The 21,308-nt window shown below is 51.4% G+C and overlaps 1 protein-coding gene across 18 annotated transcripts in view; it reads right to left on the reverse strand.

The window, feature by feature from the left end:
* Window positions 1-12,955: 12,955 nt before the first annotated feature.
* Window positions 12,956-21,308, reverse strand: part of Jakmip3 (Janus kinase and microtubule interacting protein 3) — a 57,202-nt gene continuing 48,849 nt past the window's right edge. For 15 of the 18 annotated variants that reach the window (XM_059250347.1, XM_059250358.1, XM_059250395.1 and 12 more), the window contains 6 exons: window positions 20,025-20,090; window positions 18,341-18,409; window positions 18,177-18,254; window positions 15,922-16,125; window positions 14,895-14,960; window positions 12,956-13,006 (listed from right to left, as the gene is read on the reverse strand). In XM_059250347.1, coding sequence (XP_059106330.1) covers window positions 12,956-13,006; window positions 14,895-14,960; window positions 15,922-16,125; window positions 18,177-18,254; window positions 18,341-18,409; window positions 20,025-20,090 — 534 coding nt within the window. The remainder of the gene's footprint in view (window positions 13,007-14,894; window positions 14,961-15,921; window positions 16,126-18,176; window positions 18,255-18,340; window positions 18,410-20,024; window positions 20,091-21,308) is intronic. The other 3 variants (XM_059250376.1, XM_059250310.1, XM_059250386.1) reach the window with 2 other exon arrangements.

Below are 21,308 nucleotides of genomic sequence, written 5' to 3' on the forward strand. Positions count from 1 at the left end.
GGTGTGCATGTAGTATGGGACCCGGCACCTCTGCGGCCACCAATGCTTTCTGCCTGCTGTTTCTCATTGCTTTGTGATCCTTCAGGCCTTAGGAGCAGATGCTGAGTCCTCCTGTCCTCTCTGCTGACAGACGACTCCTGACTCCCGATCCTCTGCAGACGGAGGCAGCAAAAGGCTGCTGTGAAGTCCAGGGAGCGCAGCCCCCAGAGCCAGAGCAGGAAGCCCAGTCCCACTAGAACCTGAAGAACCCCCAGGAAGGGGGATCTGTGCTGTGCCCTAGGCTTACTTTAACATACCAGGGCACACGGTGGTCTTGCCTGAAGCTTGGAGCCAGAGCCCCAGAGCCACAGCTCCTGAGTTCTGGAGAGCCTGGGACAGCAGAGTGACACAACTACACAGTCCCACAGCACCACAGTCACCTCCCCGAATCCTGTCAGCTCAGTCTGGAGACACAGAGCACTGGCCTGTTCCTACCCCGGGGGCCCCCCTGCCTCAGCTCTTAGAGAACTGTTCAAAGTGAGACGCCATGCCTGCATAAGGCAAGAAGTAATTTCAGGGGTTGGGCCAGGCTAGACGCTTCCAGGGCTTTGTTCATGGTGGACATGGCTAAGGCCAGTGCTCCTCAAGGCTCTGCCTATGCTCCTGACTGAGCTCATTGCTCAGTCTCCCTTTGCCTGACTAGATACAACTAACCCAGTGGGTGGGTGTGCACACACACGACCAAATGCACAGGCACTTGCGCGTGGGTGCACACACATAATCAAATACATGAGCACTTACCCTTGTATCCCTCCAAGGCACACGCAGGTGTGAGCACTTTTCACCTGCTTCCTATTGGTTCTTGGATTCTTCTCCTGTCTTGCCAGCTGCTCTCAGCTGACAGTGGGGGTGTCCTGCTTCCGTTTCTGACACTGACCTCTCTAGCAATGACGTCTCTTATTAATGGCCTCACAGTCATGCTATGAAAGGATCCATTATTGTGCAGACCAAGATGGTCACGTTATAGACGGGCGGCAGCTGTCCCCCAGGCGAAAGCTCCGGAGGAAAAGAGTGAATTAGACAATGGAGCGGTAAGGGGGAGGGGATACCCTCAGTTTCCCAGCGGTTGTTCCAGTCGGGTCTGGGAGTTTGTGCAACACACCCAGGAACATTTGAGAAACATCTTTGCCAGGAAAAACAAAGATTTTTAAAGGCAGAGCACAAATAAAAGCATTGCAGCTGGAACAAATTGGAAAGGGGTCTGGAGTACTTCCTTGAGCTGGATATTGGTGTCACCTGACACAGTATTTTACTCCTCAGTGGGTACCCAGAAACAACACACACACACACACACACACACACACACACACACACACACACACAAGAACACTTCAGAAGGACCACTCACAGGTAAGCTGCATGCAGGTCCACTGATGAGAGGTAACATCCATCAGGGAGGGAGTCACCCATGTCTAGGGATGTTTCTGGGTGAATTTCAGCACAATGATGTGACATGCAAAACCCACATGCACTGGGTCCTTCACAAAGACCTGAGAACCAATGACAGCTATCTTTAGCAGCACCAGCGTGCCCTGCAAAGCTCTGTGGGGGAAGGGCCCGACTAGGCCATGTGTCAGAGCTGGGTGTTGGTTATATGTAATGGCCTCACGGAGGTCACAAATATGAATGGACCCAACAGCAAAAACTGATTAGATCCTATGGCTACTGTGTGGCAGGCTCCAGTAGCAGGGTGGGGCAACCTAACAGCCTGCCCCTTAGAGCCAGGCAGGGACTCAGGAAATGCTCCTTAGGATGCTCCTTAGGAAAGGCTAGAGGAAATCTTTTCAAATCTAGCAACTGCCCTAAGAGGGGCCAGCCTCAAACTCAGTGTTCACACCTAGGGAACCATTGCTAAACCACTATACCTTTTTATTTCTGAATGATGTAGACCAAGTCAGTAAGAAGATACATTCCTTGGGTTAAAATGGAGACTATTACACATATACAATTTTTTTATTCTATGTCTGCACAATGCTCGTGGACTATGGGTATATTCTGAGAAGAAGAGTTTATCCCTGGATTGAAGATCGACACCATCCCTTCTGGCTGGCCTGGGCCACAGCACATTGGGAGCAGCCCGAGACTGTGCTCAGAAGGGCTTGCTCATTGGCATTCGGGCGTTGCCTTCGTGAGGAGCTGTAAATCTGTGGCTGCTGACAGTTAATCTCACACTCCGTGGGCTTCCAGACCCAGAGCTGGAAGGAATACGGTCCCTGGAGATCCAGCCCCAGCCCCCAGGATCAAATGGGACCAGCAGGGAAGGTACCACCAGCAGCCATATCCTGTCTGTACCCCAGCATGAGCACAGAGCAGGGGCACTCCAGCTGGGATGTACCACCAAACGGGGGCTTATTCCGGCCAAGCAGGAGGGCTAATCAGGGAGGGGAGGAGCTCCCTATAAGGGGTTCAGGGAACAAAGCTACCCCTGAAAATTGAACTACCTTCACAGTGCCTCCAACACAAAAGGAATCAGACATTTTGAAGGAAATATCTGTGACTTAGAACAAGTCAGTGTTTTCTTTGTCCCCACACCAAAAAGTTCACTATAAAAATGTTGATACTTTTTTTTTGTCTGTGTATGTATGTGTGTGTGCATGCATGTTTATATGCGTGTGGGCACATGTGTGTGCACATGTAGGTGGAGGCCAGAGGTTGGCATCTGGTTCTTCCTCCATCACCGTTTACTTTATATGAGGAAGGGTCTCTAATTGAACCTGGGGCTCCCTGATTCAGACAGTCTAGCTAGTCAGCTTGCTCTGGGGGTCCCGTCTCTGACTTCCATCTGAGAGGTTATAGGCAGGTTGTTACACCGACCCAGGATTTATGTGGGAGTTGGGCCTGGAAACTCCAGTCTTCATTGTTGTGTTTCAAACCGGAACAAAAGGCTGAGGTGCCTATTTAACACATCAAAGCAGACCTAGCTGCCAGGGGGTCCCAGCATCCCTCAGTCCCTACCTGTTACAGTACCCTCCTAGCTGGTATGCCCTGTCCCCTACTCTGAACTTCTCCAGCCCAGGGGCGGGGCTGCTCTTCCCTATATAATCCAACCATTTTGGTTTCCTGCTCTTTTTTGTCTCTTTGTACATTTGGGCCTCCTGGCTGCTGCATAGGGCTCCCCTCTCTCCTCTGTCCCTTCCCCTCCCCCTCCCCCCACACGGCACAGCTCAGTCTGGTCACAACCACCCTGGATTCTCCTAGATGTCCCTGTCTCTGCCTCTAGCTATGCTCTCCCGTAGCATATCTACAATAGACCGTCTCCTCCGCCATACCTAGGAGCAGTCGTGTTTTCTTTTTTATTTCCTTTTCCCATTCACTCATGTTTGCACATTAAGCATTTTACCTGCTGAGCAGTCTGCCTGGTCCCAGTTGATAAATTAGACTTCGTCAAAATTACAAGCTCTATATAACACGCTCTCAAGAGACTCAAGAGAAACAAAGGACTGGGTAGACAGGCTGGCTAACACCCATGATACCAGCACAGGAGGCTGAGGCAAGAGAAATGCTGTGAGTCTGAGGCTAGCCTGGGCTACACAATGAGTGTCTGGACTTCATAGCAAGGCTCTCTCTTATTTGTGTGCATGCATGTGTGTGCAGGTGTGCAGGTGTACATGTACGCACATGTGTGTGAGGAAGATTGGAAGACAACCTCCAGAGTTATTCCTCAGGCACCATCCATTTCTATTTTTGAGATGACTTCTTTCATTGACCTGAAACTTGCCAAGTGAGCTGGGCTGAGTAGGCAGGGATCCAGCTGTCTCTGCCCCGCCTCCCCCCGCCCCCCCCCCCCCAAGCACTGAGGTTACAAACATGTACCAATGATTGGCTTTTTTTTCAAATGTGAATTCTGGGAATCAAGCTCAAGTTCTGTTTGCATGGCAAGCACTTTATCAAATGAGCCATCTCCCAATAAAGACTTGTGTTTCATCACAGCAATAGTAACTCTGACTAAGCTAATTATTTTGGAGAAAAACATTTTGTCTAGGCATGGTAAGACCAAGGACAACCAGAACTATACACGTGCTGCATTCTCAGTAGTGAAGTTGTGTCTTAGTGATTCTGAGATGACTTTAGATATACCAGAACTGAATAATAAACAAGTGCACTGTGGTGGGAGAGCCATGTGCCCCACCACTGTCAAAGCAGGAGATGGGAAACCAGAAAAGAGTGAGGTTAGAGCCAATCTGGCATCACTGGTCTGAATCTGGGGGTGTAGTTCTGAACTCATGGTGTTATAATTGCAACTGAGAGATGATAGATGAAGAGGTAGAAGTAGATAGATAATAATGGGGGGGATATACAAATGGGTGAAAATAAAACTGACAGATAAGTAGCTGATGGATAGATGATATATAAACAGATGATAGACAGACAGACAGATAGGTAGATAGTAGATGGGTAAGTCTCCATAGTTTAACACACAGATATGCTCCCTGCCATGATGAAAATGGACTAACCCTCTGAAACTGTAAGCAAGCCTCCAATCAAATGCTTTCTTTTTAAAGAGTTGCCTTGGTCCTGGTGTCTCTTCACAGCCATAGAACAGTGACTAAGGCACATGCTCTGCCCAAGAGAAACTGGAGAATGAAGCCACCCAGCAGCAAGGACACCCAGACCTAGAGATCTTGGTTTCTTAACCATATTCTCCAACAGGGGCCCAACACTCCTTGGAGAAGGGGTGGACCTCAGGCCTAGCCCAGGGACAATGTAAGACGAGCCTGGAGTACCTCATGGTAACAGAAAGTGTATAAGTAAGGAAGGGACATGGGACCAGGACAAGTGTCAACCTGAAAGAATACTTGAGGTTCTAGAAAATAAGTGATGTGATTGGCCTGGAACCTGCAGAAAGAATAGACACAACGTTCCTACAAGAACATGGGAAAACTCACTGGAGGTGACCAAGAGCTTGGGGAGAAAAAGCATGTTTGTATTGTACCACTGCCCTCTGCTCACTGTGTGCAAATCTCACCCAGGGATCCCACCTTACTGAGCATCAATACTAAGACACACGATTCAACATGCTGCCCCCTGGTACCCCTGTTTGGTACATGAGGGTTCTCAAGGTGCAGTATGCTTACCTCAAGCTGGCCATGAGAAAGCACAAGGTAGATCATACTTAGGGACACTACAAAATAGCCCACATGTTAATATCAGCGTGTCATGTCAGACATGATGAGGAAACACTGAGAACTGATACCTTTGAGTGGAGAGATATGATGACTGATACAGCCTGGGATCCAGGAACAGAACATCTTTGCCAGAGGAAAACTGTCAAAGCCTGAGTCAGTCTGTGGACTGGTTGTTTGGAACATGCCTTAAGATTATTATGCATGCTATTAACATCAGGAGAAGCTAGGCAAAGGGCACACGAGGACTCCCCCAGCCAGATGTCATAACAAACACCTGTTATCCCAGCACTTGGAAGGCAGAGGCAAAAGGATAGTGAGTTCCAGGCCAGTCTGAACTGCATAAAAGAATGAAACCGAGTGGGTGAGATGACTCAGCAGGTAAAGGCGCTTGCTCCCAAGCCTGATGGCCTGAGTTCACTTCCTACCTCATACCCGCATGATAGGAGAGAGCTTTAGCTTGCAAGTTGACCTGTGGCCTCCGTATAGTGCCATGGCATGAAGGGCACGTGCGCGCGCACGCGCGCGCACACACACACACACACACACACACACGTAATTTAAAAATTAAAGCAACAAAACTTCTCTACAGCTATTTTTGCAATTTTTTTTTTTTTTTTTTTTTTTCGAGACAGGGTTTCTCTGTGTGGTTTTGCACCTTTCCTGGAACTCACTTGGTAGCCTAGGCTGGCCTCGAACTCACAGAGATCTGCCTGGCTCTGCCTTCCCAGTGCTGGGATTAAAGGCGTGTGCCACCATCACCCAGCTATTTTTGCACTTTTATTTCTAAAAATCATCTCAAAATAAGAGCTCTTTGACGGCTCATCAGGGTGAATGGTGATGCTTAGTCAGAAAGCAGATGAAGTTCCGCCACTGCATTTACTTACTGTGCCAAACATACATCAACCAGCAGTCCCCAGAGCTGCATCTGGGACAGAAACAGACACAGAACCTTGGCTTTGCAGTCCTCAGGCAAGAGGGGTCTCAGGCTTTCCTGGCCCATGGGTGGGAGTCCTGTGCCAGGAGCTGTGATTATGGCACAGAATCCTCACAAATAGGCTGGACTGACCACCACAGATGAGGACCCTAGTGCTGCGGCCTCAGGTAGAGTAAGGAGCTGTCATGGTGGACACACCCACAGCCGGCTCCGGGCCTCCTCATCTGGAGCCTCAGGAGTCAGGGCACTTCTCCTCTTCCCTCTCTGGTCCATGCAGCTGGCTCTGGGAGCTGCTGGGCAGGTTTCTGGCTCACTGGAGGTGCGGGCCTGGGGTGACTGTCCCTTGCTGAACCCCCAGACCTAGCACTTCTGCAGGCGTTAGAGTATTGCACAACAGTTTCATGCTCCTTTCCTTACCAGTTGTGTCTGAGCAGCCGCTCTCTCTGATCAGGGAGAATGGGGAGGAGATGTTTGCTTGTCCCTGCACCACGCTTGGAATCGGTCCCTTCTCCAAGATCCCTGGTTCCTTTTGCTGTATAATAGGCAGGTAATCCAGCCAGCTTCAGAGACCCTGACTCTGGCTCCTAGGCTGCTCTGTAGCATGCTGGCACCCCAGCTAAGTGTAGTCACAATTTCTCACTCTCCTTCCCTCCACCTTGACCACTCTGACTTTAGTCTCCAGGGAGCAGGAGATGGTCTGAGTTGAGCCTAGACTCACAAAATGCTTTTTGGGGAAGAGGGCACTGATAGCTATAGTTTGAACACAAAATATCCCCACAAATTCATGTTGTCAATCATGCTTGGTGACTAGCTAGTAGCATTCTTTTTGTTTGTTTGTTTGTTTTGTTGTTGTTGGTTTGTTTTGAAATACAGCCTCACTGTGTAGCCCAATCTAAGCTAAAGCTTATGATTCTCCTGCCTCAGCCTTCCAAGTGCTGGAACTACAGGTCTATGCCATCACACCTGGTTGGTGGCGCTATCTTGAGAGGGTCTAGAATCTTCAGGAGGTGGGTCTCAGCTGGAGGAAGTAGGTCATAGGGAATGGGCCCTTGGAAACGTCTTGTCTCTATTCCCCCCCCCCCCCCCCCGTCCCCCTTCCTTGCTGCTTCTTGTCTGATCCGAGGTGAGCAGCTCTGCCGACAGGATCTGTGCCTCATCATGGTCCCAGAAACCCTAGATCCAGCCACAGCGGACCGAGACCTCTGGAACCTGGGAGCTGTTCCATCAGGTTACTTTGGTCACAGCAACACAAACATAGTTAATATACTGCCTATTAATGGCGGTGTCTAATATGTCCAGATGGGTCTAATAATAAATGGTCTACTAATGTCCAGATGGAGAGAAGCATCTCTGAGGGGGCTGGACCTGCCTATGGCCCCCAGAACTCCTCACATGGTCCTGTTTTCCCTCTGTCCTGGTTCTTTTTTTTGTCAACTTGACACAAGCTAGAGTTATTTGAGCAGAGGGAACCACAATGGAGAAAATGCCTGCATCGGATTGGCCTGTAAGCCAGCCTGTGGGACATTTTCTCAATCAATGATTGATGTGGGAGGCCCAGATCATTGTGGATGGTGCCACCCTTAGGCAGGTGGTCCTGGGACATATAAGAAAGTATGCTGGGGGCTGGAGAGATGTCTCAGTGGTCAAGAGCACTGGCTACTCTTCCAGAGGACCCCAGTTCTCAGCACCCACACGGTGGTTTACAACTATCCATTACTGCAGTTCCAGGGATGCAACACCTTCTTCTGGTCCTGAGAGCATCAGTATGCACTTTGTGCACATACATATATAGAGGTAAAACATTCATGCACATTAAAAAAAAAAAAAAGGAAAAGGAGGAGGAGGAAGGAAGGGAGGGAGGGAGGGAGGAAGGAAGGAAGGAAGGAAGGAAGGAAGGAAGGAAGGAAGGAAGGAAGGGAAAATACAGAAAGGTTTAGCATGCCAGGAGGATTGAGCTAATAAACTCTTCCATGGCCTCTGCGTCCATTCCTGCCTCCAGGTTCCTGCCCTGCTTGAGTTCCTGCCCTGACTTCCCTGGATGAGAGACTACATGAAATAAATCCTTTCCTCCCAAGTTGCTTTTAGTCACGTTGTTTATCACAGCAATGGAAATTCTAATATCATCTTCATGTGGGAACTGTTCAGACTTAAGGTGCAGTAACTGCAAACCCTAGAGGCCCACTTGCCCACAAGCATAGGAATGGTTGCAACCGATGGGACAGGCACGCCCTGCCACCTAGGGGCCCCTCCGGGAATTTAGGACTGTTTCCACCGAAAGCCAGCATTGAGCTGACCTGTGTCTACTGTCCTTCACCCAGCTTCCGGTAACCTTTAAGGCCAGGTACGGGATGATCTGAGATTGGTTTTTTTTTTTTTTTTTTTTTTTTTGGTTTTTCGAGACAGGGTTTCTCTGTGTAGCTTTGTGCCTTTCCTGGAACTCACTTGGTAGCCCAGGCTGGCCTCGAACTCACAGAGATCCGCCTGCCTCTACCTCCCGAGTGCTGGGATTAAAGGCGTGCGCCACCACCGCCCGGCATGATCTGAGATTGGGATTGCTTCTGCCAAGCAAGTGGAAAAACTCCACAGTGCAGAGTGGGGTTGGGTACAAAAGGCACACAGCAGGGGCCTGAGCATCTGCAGCCTAAACCCTTGCTTAGTCATGCAGGGTTTGCTTGGTTGGAGCGCCCCCGTGTGGCTCATATTGGCATTTCCTGTAGCACTAAGCCAGGCAGCCTACTGCTCCCTTCTAGAACAAGCCTCTGTGACAGACAGCTCTCTGACTGCATCTACAGACACTAGAGACCACATACTGCCCTGCACAGGAGGCCTGGCCCACACTGAAGACCAGGGACTTATATAAGGCATGCGTGTAAGAACATGCACCCTAGTGTGATGTGAAATACGAGTAAACGTCTCCTACCGCCCTGCTGAACAGACAGGTCTCACAATCTCATGCTTTTCAGAACAAGGTTGTCTCCTGGAATTCTCCCGCACAGCCCCACAAGGGGACACACCCGTAGCCTTAGGAAGAGGCTTGGTGGGAAGACCATCTTGCTGAGTGGCTCACAAGAGTCAGCTCGCTCTCCACAGAGTGTGTCAGTCTTGCTGAATCACAGACACCCTTGTTGTGGAAGAGAGGCCCAGCATAGAGAGCCCAGCCTACAGGGCCTCCCAGAGTAGAAAGACGTGTGGGAGAGATGGACACAAGGCCAACACACAGGTGCTGAGCCTACGGTGATATTTTATTTGTGCTGAAATGTGATATTTTATTTGTATGTTAATAAATAAAGTTGCCTGGAGAGCAGAGGTCAAAGTGAGCCATAAGCAGAGTCAGGTGGTGGTAGCACATGCCCTTAATCCGACCGATCACGTGGCAAGCAGAGTCTCTATGTGGTCAAGGACACAGCCAAGTGTGGTGATATGAACCTTTAATCCCAGTACCAATCATAGAGACCTGGAGGTCTGTATAGACAGGCAGTGATGAGGAAATCATGTGGTTGGGTTTAGAGCCAATGAGAAGGCAGAACAGAAAGGCAACAAAAAAACAAGTCAGACAGGAAGAAGCTCTCTCTCTGGGGAAGCTACTTCCGGTAGTAAGCTAAAGTTAGTTATGGCTATTGCTCTGATCTCTTTGGCTGTGTATTTGGCTCTGTGTTTCTTATTTACTAAGACTGTTTAGAAATTCGTCTACACTGAGCCAGATGAGGTGGGCGCTCATGAGGAGGAATATGTGCACAGGAGAAAACACTCATTGGCTAGACGGGATTTCTCTTTTATTGTAGATGGAAAGAGAGCTAGCCTCTACCACCCTGGGGCATGTGCTGTGTCTCCATATGTAATGTGTCCACAGCTCCCATCCCTGCCTCCATACATTCTCTGTCCCCTACGCTCAGCAACAGGCTCTTCCATGTTCCCTGGTAAGCTCTAGGCTATTATTTATCAGTGGCAGGACAAGTGACCTCCCCGGACTCCTTACAAGGAAACCACAATACAGTCCTAGGTGGTGGGATGTCTCCACTGAACTAGGCCATACTGGAGCCAAACGCCTCACTACAACCTGAAGGTATCCCTGGGTGTGCGGACCTGAAATTTCTGTGTCCTTCCCTAAACTGGGAAAGCTTCATCCCTCAGGGGATGAAATCTGCTGCGGCAGGCCTCCTTGTCTCAACACAAAACACACACACACACACACACACACACACACACACACACATACACACACACACACACACACATACACACACACATACACACACACACACACATATACACACACACACATACACACACACACACACATACACACACACATATACACACACACACACGTACACACACACACACATACACACACACATACACACACATACACACACACACATACACACACACACACATACACACACACACACACATACACACACACACACACACACACACACACACACACACACACAGAGCATCTTCCCAATTTCCAAGAGCCTCAGAGTGCCTCTGGGAAACCTGTTCTCAGTCATCTTCTCCCCACAGGGGTCTTGATGTAGCCCAGAGAGGCAAGCTCTTCTGATTTGTCACAGAGCCTGGGGCCAACAGGATCATCCCGTCACGGGTATCTCTATTCAAAACACACAGTATAGCTAGGGTTGTCCTCCCGGTTATTCAGAAGGCTGAGTCAGTGGGATCACCATTTCAACCCCTGGGGTACAGAATGAGTTCTGGGCAACTTAATGAGACACTGAAAATACAAAGTAAAAGAGAAGGTTGGGGCTCTAGCTCAGGGGTAGAGAGTTTCCTTGAATGTGCCAGGCCCCGGGTTCAATCCATGGTATGTGTGCAGTGGATGGAAAGTTTTAACCCACGCTATAGCTGCTTCTGCCATCTTGCATGGGGATCTGGCTGGATGGAGCACCTTGTGTCTCAGGGAAGAGCTTCCTGTCTGTAGTGATGGGGAAGAAGGTACCCTGTGTTTATCTGAGCTTTGGGGACATCACGGCACTGGGGAGGGAAGTCCCCGCTATGTGTGGGGTCCAGCCACAGGCACAGATGGGTCCACAGATGAGACAGGGAACTTTTGCCTCAGAAGTTTTGCTAGCACCTGGGTGGGGCTGGAGTGCAGAAGCCATGGCAGCTCGGCTGCTTCCTCAGAGGGTGCTGGCATCTGAGTTAGCATGAACAGGGAAGGCGAGGACCCTACCTCTGTGGGCTACATCTGGAAATGGATACGGGAAGCTCCCAGCCCATTACCCACTGGCCCTCATCGCCCCTCTGGCAGGGGAGACCTCATCCACATCTCAAAGGGCACATCCAACCAAGCAAAAGTAGCAGGTTGCCGAACAGTGCAGGAGGAGGGCTGTCCCCAGGGCACAGATGTCGCCACCTACCTGTAGGCCATTGTACAGTGGCTGCCTTCTGAAGTTTGCAGAACCTTGGGTGCATCTTCTCTTCACCTTCTCTCCTGGACCCTGCTCCTTGTGTACACAGGCTCCAGACGAGGCCATCTTCAGCTGACATCACCACCTGCCCTTGCCACCGGCAGTTCTCAGGCTAGACCCACCGGCTGAGGGTCTTCCAGGCCAGGAGGGGCTCCACTCTGTGGCCTCTCCTCTCGCCTTCCCACTGTGCTCCTGGCCAGCAGACCAGGCTAGGTCTAGCCTTTGTGTCTGGGAGTAGGGGAGGAAGCCAGTTGGGGGGCGGGGGGCGTAACTCATCTGTCCTCACAGAGACACCAATGTGACAGAACAAGGTTGGGCATGGAATCTGTTCATCAGCAAGTGTTCAGGACCACAGTGAGTGACTTTAGTGTGACACCCAGGGTCACCACTGAGACCACAGCCTTCATCCTGCCATTAGGGACAAGTCTGGCCAGTACTGAGATCTTCTTCCAAGAGTACTGGTAGTCACTATGGGAACAAGGGGGGGGGGGTTCAGTGTGGGCTCCAGGACAGGAGCAGTTCTTCCCCCTGCATGGCAGGGAACATTATACATCACTGTGATTGGGACGAGGCCTACTCTCTGAGCCGAGGCTGGGCCTCTCTTAGAGAAGCGCTAGTCAGCAAGGTAAGTTCTTGTCCTAGCTCGCCCCAAGTGGACAGTGACTTTAGCTCACAGGGCTTCAGCCCTCATCCTCCACAGGGCAGGGGACAGAGCCCAAACCCTCCGGAGGCGTCAATGTCCAGACCCGATTTCCCACGCTTTCTCCGGCACCTGCTGCTCTCTGGTCCTGTTAGAGGACAAAGGTCCACCTCTGCAGAGGGCTGGAAGAAAGACACAATCATGGGACTTAGGGGATGAAGGGGTAGTAAACATCACTGCTGGTCCCCTGAAAAAGATCTCCCCGTACCCTCCAGATAACAGAGATAGGGGCCTGAGTTGAGTTATGTCATCAAGTCCCAAGTGTCCTCACCTCTGAGCAGAAAGTGGTGACCTAGTGTGGTGTGTGGCCTTTATGTGCAGGCAGAGCAGTGACTCTACACATTAGTGCCATTCCTGTGACTGTAGGTGGCCCAGTGACTTGGGGACACGGGACTTGAGCAACAGAGGACACAGAAAAATCATGAAGCCACCTTCTGCTGCCTGGTGGATACTGACTTCTGCAGTGGGTGCTGGTCAGGAGCATGCCTTATACCATACTCCTGTGGACCCAGTGCCTCGAGAAGGGCTTTTGGTTTCTGAAAGGAGGGTAGCTTTTCAAGGAGCCTTCTGGAAGACCCAGGAGTGGCCTTTCTGCTTCTGTGAGGGCCAGTGGGCATCTGGCTGGGTGGCAGAGACCATTGCTGTCTCCCAGAAAAAGGAGCAGGGCCGACACTGGGAAATGGCAGCCTCTCAAGTACTCACCAGCTCAGGGTGCCAAGAACAGCTATGACCAGAGAATGAAAGCTAGGGAGAAAAACAAGAACAAAAATAAAAACTGAAAAGGAAAGGGGAGGATGGAGAAACACAAGGAGAGAGAAAGAAAAATCAGAGTTTGTAGCGTGTCTGTAAAGCAACGAGCCGTGATCATAGACAGAGAGGGACCGTGGCCAGCTGGGAGAAGCAGGCAACCACAGGACATGCTTAAGGGGCTTTGTAAGAACCTGAAGCTTGGGGTGACAATGCCACCCCAAATAATGTTGGGGGACTAGGTATCATTTAAGGCTCAGTTGTGGGCTCCACACCCCCACACAGCACGCCAAGCTTCCCAGGGCCAGGAGTCTATGGAGAGTCACTGAGCCGAGAACCATAGCAGAACAGGAAGATGCTCCCAGGACCCAGCATGTACAAGTACCCTAGTTTTGGTAGTGGCTCCTTTATAAACAACCAAGTATACTGATACCCTGAATAGATTTGACTTGAAGGATTGGTTGGGGTGGGGTGGGGGCCAACTAACTTGGAGAAAAAACAAGCAATTACATTCAGCCATTAAATGTTGCTTTAGTGTTAATTCAAACATGTGCTCTTGGGTTAAGACACAAAATGAAACAAGCATACCATCTGGGGAAGACTTTGCCACCTCAGGGGTTTACATTTATTTGGTGGGCGAGTAGCTGGCATGTCAGCCTAGCCTTGAGCCACCTAGCAGTCCCCAGTTTACCACGTCTCTCTAAAGAGTGGAAGTCTTTCCCCAGGGCTCCACCGTTGGTGGGACCAACATCCTCAGACTGTCAAGTCAGAATTGTAGTGTTAGAAACTCAGGTGAACAACAAGACTGTGTCCCTTCCTGGCTTCGCTGGGCATCCAGTGTGCATGTTGGGTGTTTGCCCATGTGGCCTGGAGTTTGTAGGTAGTCCTTGTTTCAAAGTGTATGCCTGCTTGACTCTGGGGTCCTACTTCACGGCAGACCTAGGAATTTATGTGAGGTCTCCTGGGCAGTGGCGACAGAATGCCTCACTGATGGCCATTTTTGTCGCTGCTAAGGCTGGCTGGGCTGGCTGAAATGGACAGCTGCTAGGGACTGGTCTGCAGAAGGCAGAGAACACCCCCAGGCCATGGCTAAGGCTGGTGAGGAGGTGGTCTAGAGGGCATCCTGCCCAAGCCCTGCTTCCTGTTCTCCCTAGAAGGAACAAGGCAGGAGGTGCGTCCCACTGGCCACCTTCTGTGTCTTGTCACTTTGATGAGATCTATGCACAGGGAGGAACAATCGTAAGACTCAAGACTCCAGCAACCTGGGAACTGGCCCCAAAGCACACAGGCTACAGAAAAGAAAGCACAGCATCCCGCAGGGGTCTCTAGGCACATGCTTTCCAACTTGGTCTGGGGAGCTCTGAGTCTGTTGATACCAGTGCACAGAGGCCCTGCACCCCAGGCTGCAGAGCCAGAGTCCAGAGAAAGTACCTGAGCAGGCACCCCAGCATCTCTGGTCCTGGAGACACTACCTGGGGGTCAGGAGCAAAAGATCCCTGTGCCCTGAGAGCAGCACTTGGGGATTGTGGCCTATCTTTCAGGAACTTGATCTTTAGACAGCCAAGCATGATGAACCTGGAGGGTTAAACCCTTCTGCACCACCCAAGGTACCGGCATGGAACAGAACCCTAGATCACTGGTCCAACATATGGATCCAGAGGGGAAACTGAGGCAGTGCAAAGGCTGCGGGACTAGGCTGTGTGAGGGGCTCCTGGCTCTGGCCCAGTGTACCCGCAGCTCCTGCCCGATGGGCTGTTTTCTGTTCACCTCCACTCTGCTTTGCATGGGCTACCTTGCAGGCCAGGTCTCAGCGGTGAGACATGAGCTTGCGTTCTTTTATCTATAGATGTCAGGCAAGCCCAGCCCCCACCCTCCAGCTGTGCCCTCCCTCATTAATTTATTTATTTATTTTTTACCTTTTCTTCCAGCTCCTTTATTTGTCTCTTCTGGGTTTCTATCCTTTCTTCTAACTCTTTTATTCTCTGCAACATTAAAAGAAGGAAGATATTCAAGAATCAGGGCATTAGGGTCCCAGCTATAAAAGGGTCAAGGTTTTCCCTCACTTATTTGGTGGACAATAGCCCACAAAGCAGCTACTGTGTTGGTCCAGCCTTGAGCGACTTCTGGTCCCCCAGCTCACCACTTCTCTTCAGATAGAGTGAGAGTCATTCTCCTTTGATGGGACCAATGTCCTCTGACCCGGTCAGGTCAGAAACTGTAGTGTTTAAATGGAAGAGCAAGGAGTCAGCCTATGTCCTCCCCAGGGCCATTATACAGAGCAACAAGCAACCAGTAGTCAGAACTACGAACTAGAAGAACCTTCCTTCTGCAGCTGCGGCCTGGGGCCTTGGAAGTAGCTGACCGTCGATGACAGTCCACTGACATATCAAGAAAGACAGGGGTGACCTTCCTAACCCTGACTACCCTGGAGCCCAAAGGGGCCCAGGGTGGGCCCATGAGTAGAGGGTTATAGGCACATCCTACTGGTTGACAAGCCCTGTCCGATGGCCTACTGACCATCACGGGAAAGAAGCATCCAGTCTAGCAGCTTATCCAAGTCTGCAGTCTGAGCTTGTTTCTGTGTTTAGGATGGTCTGGTGTGACTTGTGTCTACAGAAGCTGCTTTCAGGCCAACCCCACAGGCAGAAGCTGAGACTGTTATACACAACAGGGCTGGGTAACAGTTGGTTAGCTGCTGTCCACGGACCACACTCACACCACCAGGGGGCAGTGTCACGTGGGAGACCTGGAAGCCAGGAGTCCACGGAGAGCTGCCACTCAAAGGCTTTAGCAACACAACTGCCAGACTAGGAGCTAGTTAGGGAGGGGCAGGGACTGAGTATGGAGGGGGGTGGTCACTGGAGGACACAGCTGTTGGACAGACGCGTGGGTCTCGGAAGCCCAGCTGACCCTCTCCGCCCACCCTGCCGGCGGCATCGGCACCTGCTGCGCAATCTGCAGCAGCTCCATGCGCTCCCTCAGGATCTGCGCATCGCGCTCTCGCAGCTCGCTCATGACCTGGCGCTTCCACTGTTCCACGGCCACTTTGAGCTTCTCGCGCTCTTCTTCTGACAGCAGCTCGGCCACTTTGGCCCCGGCTTCCTGCTGCAGGGCATCATACAACATGGCTTCCAGCTCCAGGATGTGCTGGGGACGGGAGACAGGCATCAGCCCTCCCCTTCTTCAGGGGTGGGCTCACCCTCTCCAGGGAGGACAGCTTTGCCTCTCAGCAGAGTTGCTAATAGGGAGGAAGTGTGCCCAGCGGTCTCTGGGGGGAAGGGCTTGAAGTGTCACAAACCCCCTACTTCCTATCTAGCAGGCACCCTAGAAGAGGTGGGGCCGAACACCAGCTGGGACTCCCTGCTGACGTCCTGGGACCACAGTGTGCTTATGTTTCTGCCTCAGCAGCTGCTCAGAGAAAATGGAACTTTAGAGAGATCAGAACTGCACTCTTTCACTGTTTATATGTTTGTTTGTTTGTTTGTTTGGTGCTGGGGAGGGAACCTCTCCCCGCACCCCGCCCCCTCCCCCAGAGCCTCAGGAGACAACTCTGTCAACAAGGTCAGATCCAGATCCTGAGCACCAGCCTTTTAAAATAAGCGTGGTTATGTGTGGTTTAGAGTACACATTGCAGAAGTTTCACATACTCCTACTAGTGAGAACTTTAATATGGACTTTGTTTATAGTCCAGGATAAACTAAGGGATGAACCTATGTCATCGGAGGGACTTTCCCTGCCTTTAGTTAGTCTATAGTCTGTAGACCGTGTCTTGAACTAGCAATGGCCCTAGAGTAAATGTTACTACCATCTGACATACAGCCTCAAGAAGCAGATGATGTGGGAATAACCCCAAGGACCTATAGATTGTTGCTCACTTAAGATCACCATAGGATCATTCTGCCATGTTCCAGCTTCCACACCTGCCCTCAGCCACATATTAGACCACTAGGTGCTCTTCCTGAATTACCGCCATAGCCTCTCTGTGCCTTTAAGGATACTCAATTGGACAAGACACAGCCCACAAGTAAGCAATCTTGTACAAGTGTAACTAATCCTAGGAAAAGGATAGGTGTGGCCTTTGGTTCCCCTAGGAGGTCTCTGCAGCTGGCCACTAAGTGTCCCTGTTACACCAGCTGTGATTCAACACTTGATTGGGTTCAGTGTCCTTGGAACAGAAAGGTTGACAAATGTTCCTGTGGAACTCCTTAGGCTCCCAAGCCGATGGCAGCAAGGACTGGCTTCTCAGAAGAGACACAAGTGCCGCCTGCTCTGGAAGTGGCTTGAGCGTGTCTCTGGGAGGGTTGTGTGTTAGAGGTGTGGCTCCTAGCATAATGGTGCTAAGGTGGTGGAACCTTCAAGAGCCTATGGAGACCATTTAGTCACCAGGGGACTGTCCTTAGAAGGAATCGGTGTGCTTCTCAGGGCTTCAGATGTGGGTTGCTATAAAAGGGGCTATCCTGGCCTCCAAATCCCTCTGGCTGCTATAAAAGGGGCTATCCTGCCCTCCAAATCCCTTGGGCTGCCTGCCATGCTGTGATCTCTCCCTTCCACATACCCCCACCACGATGCCATGCTGGGATATAGGCAGATTCCTTACCAGAACCCAGCAGATGTGGTTGCCCAATTTTGGACTTTCAGCCTCCAGAACAGTGAGCTAAATAGACCTGTCTTCTTTATATATTATGTGGTCTCCAGTATTTTTGTTATAGCAATAGAATACAGAGTAATATAGGTAACCATGAAGCATCTCTTTCAATGCAATCCTTAAATAGGGATATTCCATTTAGGTTCTGAGTCCTCAAAGGATGACCAGATACACAGAGTGGGACAAACTTGCATTTCTTCAAGTTTCGGATGAACAAAAGGGGAGTCTCCAGTAGAATGATGTTTCCCTATGAACACTCATTTGTCTCCAGTTAATTCCTAAATGCACTATGTGTTCATTAATTGACATATCAACTAAATGAATGTATCTATATTAATTCTCAATGTGCCTACACGCCTGTATCTATGTGATTCCTTATGTGCTTGTGCTCTTGAAGTATTTGCTGAAGTCCTCAGAACTCAGGCTGAGAAAGGCAGAGAGACCCCACACTGAGTCTTGATGCCTCTTAAAAGTTTTGAGCCTGGCCACACAGGCCTTTGAGATGTTCACTGGGTGGATCAGCAGGCAGATGTCTGCCCCTCCACTCGCTCACCTTGTGGGCTTGGTCCAACGCCTGCTTCCTGTAGTCCAGCTCCTCATCCAGGTAGCCTTTCTGCTTACTGAACAGCTCCTGAAACACAGAGGGCCAGGCCTTGGCCTCAGACATTCAGAGCTGGTGACATCAGTTTCACGGGCACTCCGGGAGATTCCACTGACCTTCTCGCTCTCCAGGTCTACCATTTTCCGCTGGAGCGCTGACTCTGTCTCTTCAATCCTCTGGAGCCACTGGACACAAACACAATGAACAGGTGATAGTGACTCCTAGCACCTCCCATGTGAACGTCAATGTCAACCACCTCCCACCCAACACCAAGGAGATAGCCTGGAAGATCAGGGAGACCTGACTAAGAAAGGGAGTTAGGGGTGGGCTGCTATTGTGGGTGCCACCCAGATCCAGGACCCTTGCCGCCTGATGTTCAGGATGTCTGCCACTCCTGCCTTTCCTGGGAGAGGAGGAACAGTTGGTTTGGGGAGCAGCAGGAGCAGGTGCATCTTAGAACTCTGCCAGAAGTTTGGTGGCCTGTTTCCTAAAATCTTTGTTTACCAGGATCCCCTTTTCCTGCATGGCTGGAGGTCTGAGGAAGGGCTGAGGGTGGCCTGCTAAGCAAGTCTAGGCTGGAGGCAGGACCAGGATGAGGCTGAGAGGCTAAACAGAATTAGATCAGGGAACCAAGGAACACTGTCAGTTTTACAGGCTCAAGGAGCTTCCAACCTCTGGGAGGAGATGGAGGTGAGGCCATCACTAGGGCAGTGTCTGTGGGAGGAGGGAGGGGAGGAGTCAGCACTAGGGCAGTGTCTGTGGGAGGAGGGAGGGGAGGAGTCAGCACTGGGCAGTGTCTGTGCGAGGAGGGGGAGGGGGAGTCAGCACTGGGCAGTGTCTGTGGGAGGAGGGAGGGGAGGAGTCAGCACTGGGGCAGTGTCTGTGGGAGGAAGGAGGGGAGGAGTCAGCACTGGGCAGTGTCTGTGCGAGGAGGGGGAGGGGGAGTCAGCACTGGGCAGTGTCTGTGGGAGGAGGGAGGGGAGGAGTCAGCACTGGGGCAGTGTCTGTGGGAGGAAGGAGGGGAGGAGTCAGCACTGGGCAGTGTCTGTGGGAGGAGGGAGGGGAGGAATCAGCACTGGGCAGTGTCTGTGGGAGGAGGGGGAGGGGGAGTCAGCACTGGGGCAGTGTCTGTGGAAGGAAGGAGGGGAGGAGTCAGCACTGGGCAGTGTCTGTGGGAGGAGGGAGGGGAGGAATCAGCACTGGGCAGTGTCTGTGGGAGGAAGGAGGGGAGGAGTCAGCACTGGGCAGTGTCTGTGGGAGGAGGGGGAGGGGGAGTCAGCACTGGGCAGTGTCTGTGGGAGGAGGGAGGGGAGGAGTCAGCACTGGGCAGTGTCTGTGGGAGGAAGGGGGGAGGGGGAGTCAGCACTGGGCAGTGTCTGTGGGAGAAGGGAGAGGGGGAGTCAGCACTGGGCAGTGTCTGTGGGAGGAGGGAGGGGAGGAGTCAACACTGGGGCAGTGTCTGTGGGAGGAGGGAGAGATGGAGTCAGCATTGGGCAGTGTCTGTGGGAGGAGGAAGGGGAGGAGTCAGCATTGGGCAGTGTCTGTGGGAGGAGGGAGGGGAGGAGTCAGCACTGGGCAGTGTCTGTGGGAGGAGGTGGAGGCAGAGCTATTTGGGCCAGTGTTTGGCCGAATTTCCTCTTGCAGAGGTACATGGCATTGCTGTTGGACCTGAGTAGGCCAGTTTCCCCAGACAGACAAGACCGAGGGGACCATGCCCCTGCCCTGAAGGCCCTCCACCCAGGGAGAGTATCTACCTACAGGAGCCTGGCCCCTCCCGGACACCCACAGAATCTCTGTTACCTTCTCTGCCAAGGTCAGGACTGTCCTGGCTTGAATGACAACCACTTGCTCCTCATTGGTCAGATTCTGTGTGCAAAAGCAGAACACAGTCAGTGTCAGAGGTAGGTGTGGGGTGAGTGGGGAGGGTGAATGGACATGGGGCTGGGGCTATAGCTAAAAGGCACTTTTACTCAACCATTCTTCTGCGTCTCTGATGTCCTTCACCCCCACCTCGTCCACTCTGGGGTACTAGCCACATCACCTTCTCACTGTCAGAACATCCAAAGTCTCAATGAACCAGCTGGGGCAGCTTAACCAGCTGGTGAGTGTTCCTCTGGCCTGCCCTGTCCCAATCTTTGCTCGAAGTCAGCATCATGCACATGCAGCCATGGTGAAGATCAAGTATCCATGGCTGTGAATGGTCCCAGTTTCTGTATGTGTATGTTTGGTTTTGCCTTTTTCTACACTCATGTTTTTCCCCAAAGGGCCTCCAGGTGGTCCTTCTGAGCAGGATTTGTCTGACTTTGGGGACAAATGGGTCCCTGTCTGGATGTGTCCAGCCACACACTCAGAATCTGGCTGCCCAGTTCCCATGTGAGATGCACCAAGAGGAGGAGGAGGGAAGGGCAGCTAAGGTTGGAACGGGAGCCCCACTCCACCCCTAGAACTTCCATGACTGAGTCACACAAGAAACTAGGTCTTCCCCTCTAGAAGGTGAGCTCCCTAAAGGCAGGCACATCCTTCTTTCCCTCAATCTTCGAGTCAGATGGGGTTCCTCACAAGTGATTGCTCTGGCAGGCAGGGAGGCAGGTGGCTGCACTGCCTGGGATGGGCACAGTGGGAGCCTTGTCTGCCAGTGCTGGGCATCAGTACTCTTTATTCCTCTACCCTACTCTTCTCCCTCACATGACTCCTCATCTCTACCATTCCTCATTCTTCCTCACTGCTCCTCATCCCTCTTACTCCTCTTCATTCCTCCTGTTCTAGAAGCCTCAGAGGCTTCTAGCAGCTCCTTCCCCCTAAGAGCAGAGCTGTGCAGCCATAGCTTTGTCTGCTGGGTAGGACAATGAATGCTGGGGAAGTTGAACAGAGTAGTTTCAAGGTGATTGAAGGGATCTACTTGGATGGATCAAAGCAGGTTGAAGTGCTCTTGGTGCCATTTTTGGGTATGCGGTCTGACCCTCTGACCCCTGGAGGTCATGCCCTAATGCCCTGCTTTGTCGGAACACTGTTTGATCAGTCTACAGCCCTCTCTTGTCCAGGTGACAGCAAGATGACTGCAGAAGCTTGAGCTGCACCACCCAC

This window comes from Peromyscus eremicus, chromosome 1 (genome assembly GCF_949786415.1).
Source record: "Peromyscus eremicus chromosome 1, PerEre_H2_v1, whole genome shotgun sequence".
In the NCBI taxonomy this organism is placed as follows: Eukaryota; Metazoa; Chordata; class Mammalia; order Rodentia; family Cricetidae; genus Peromyscus; species Peromyscus eremicus.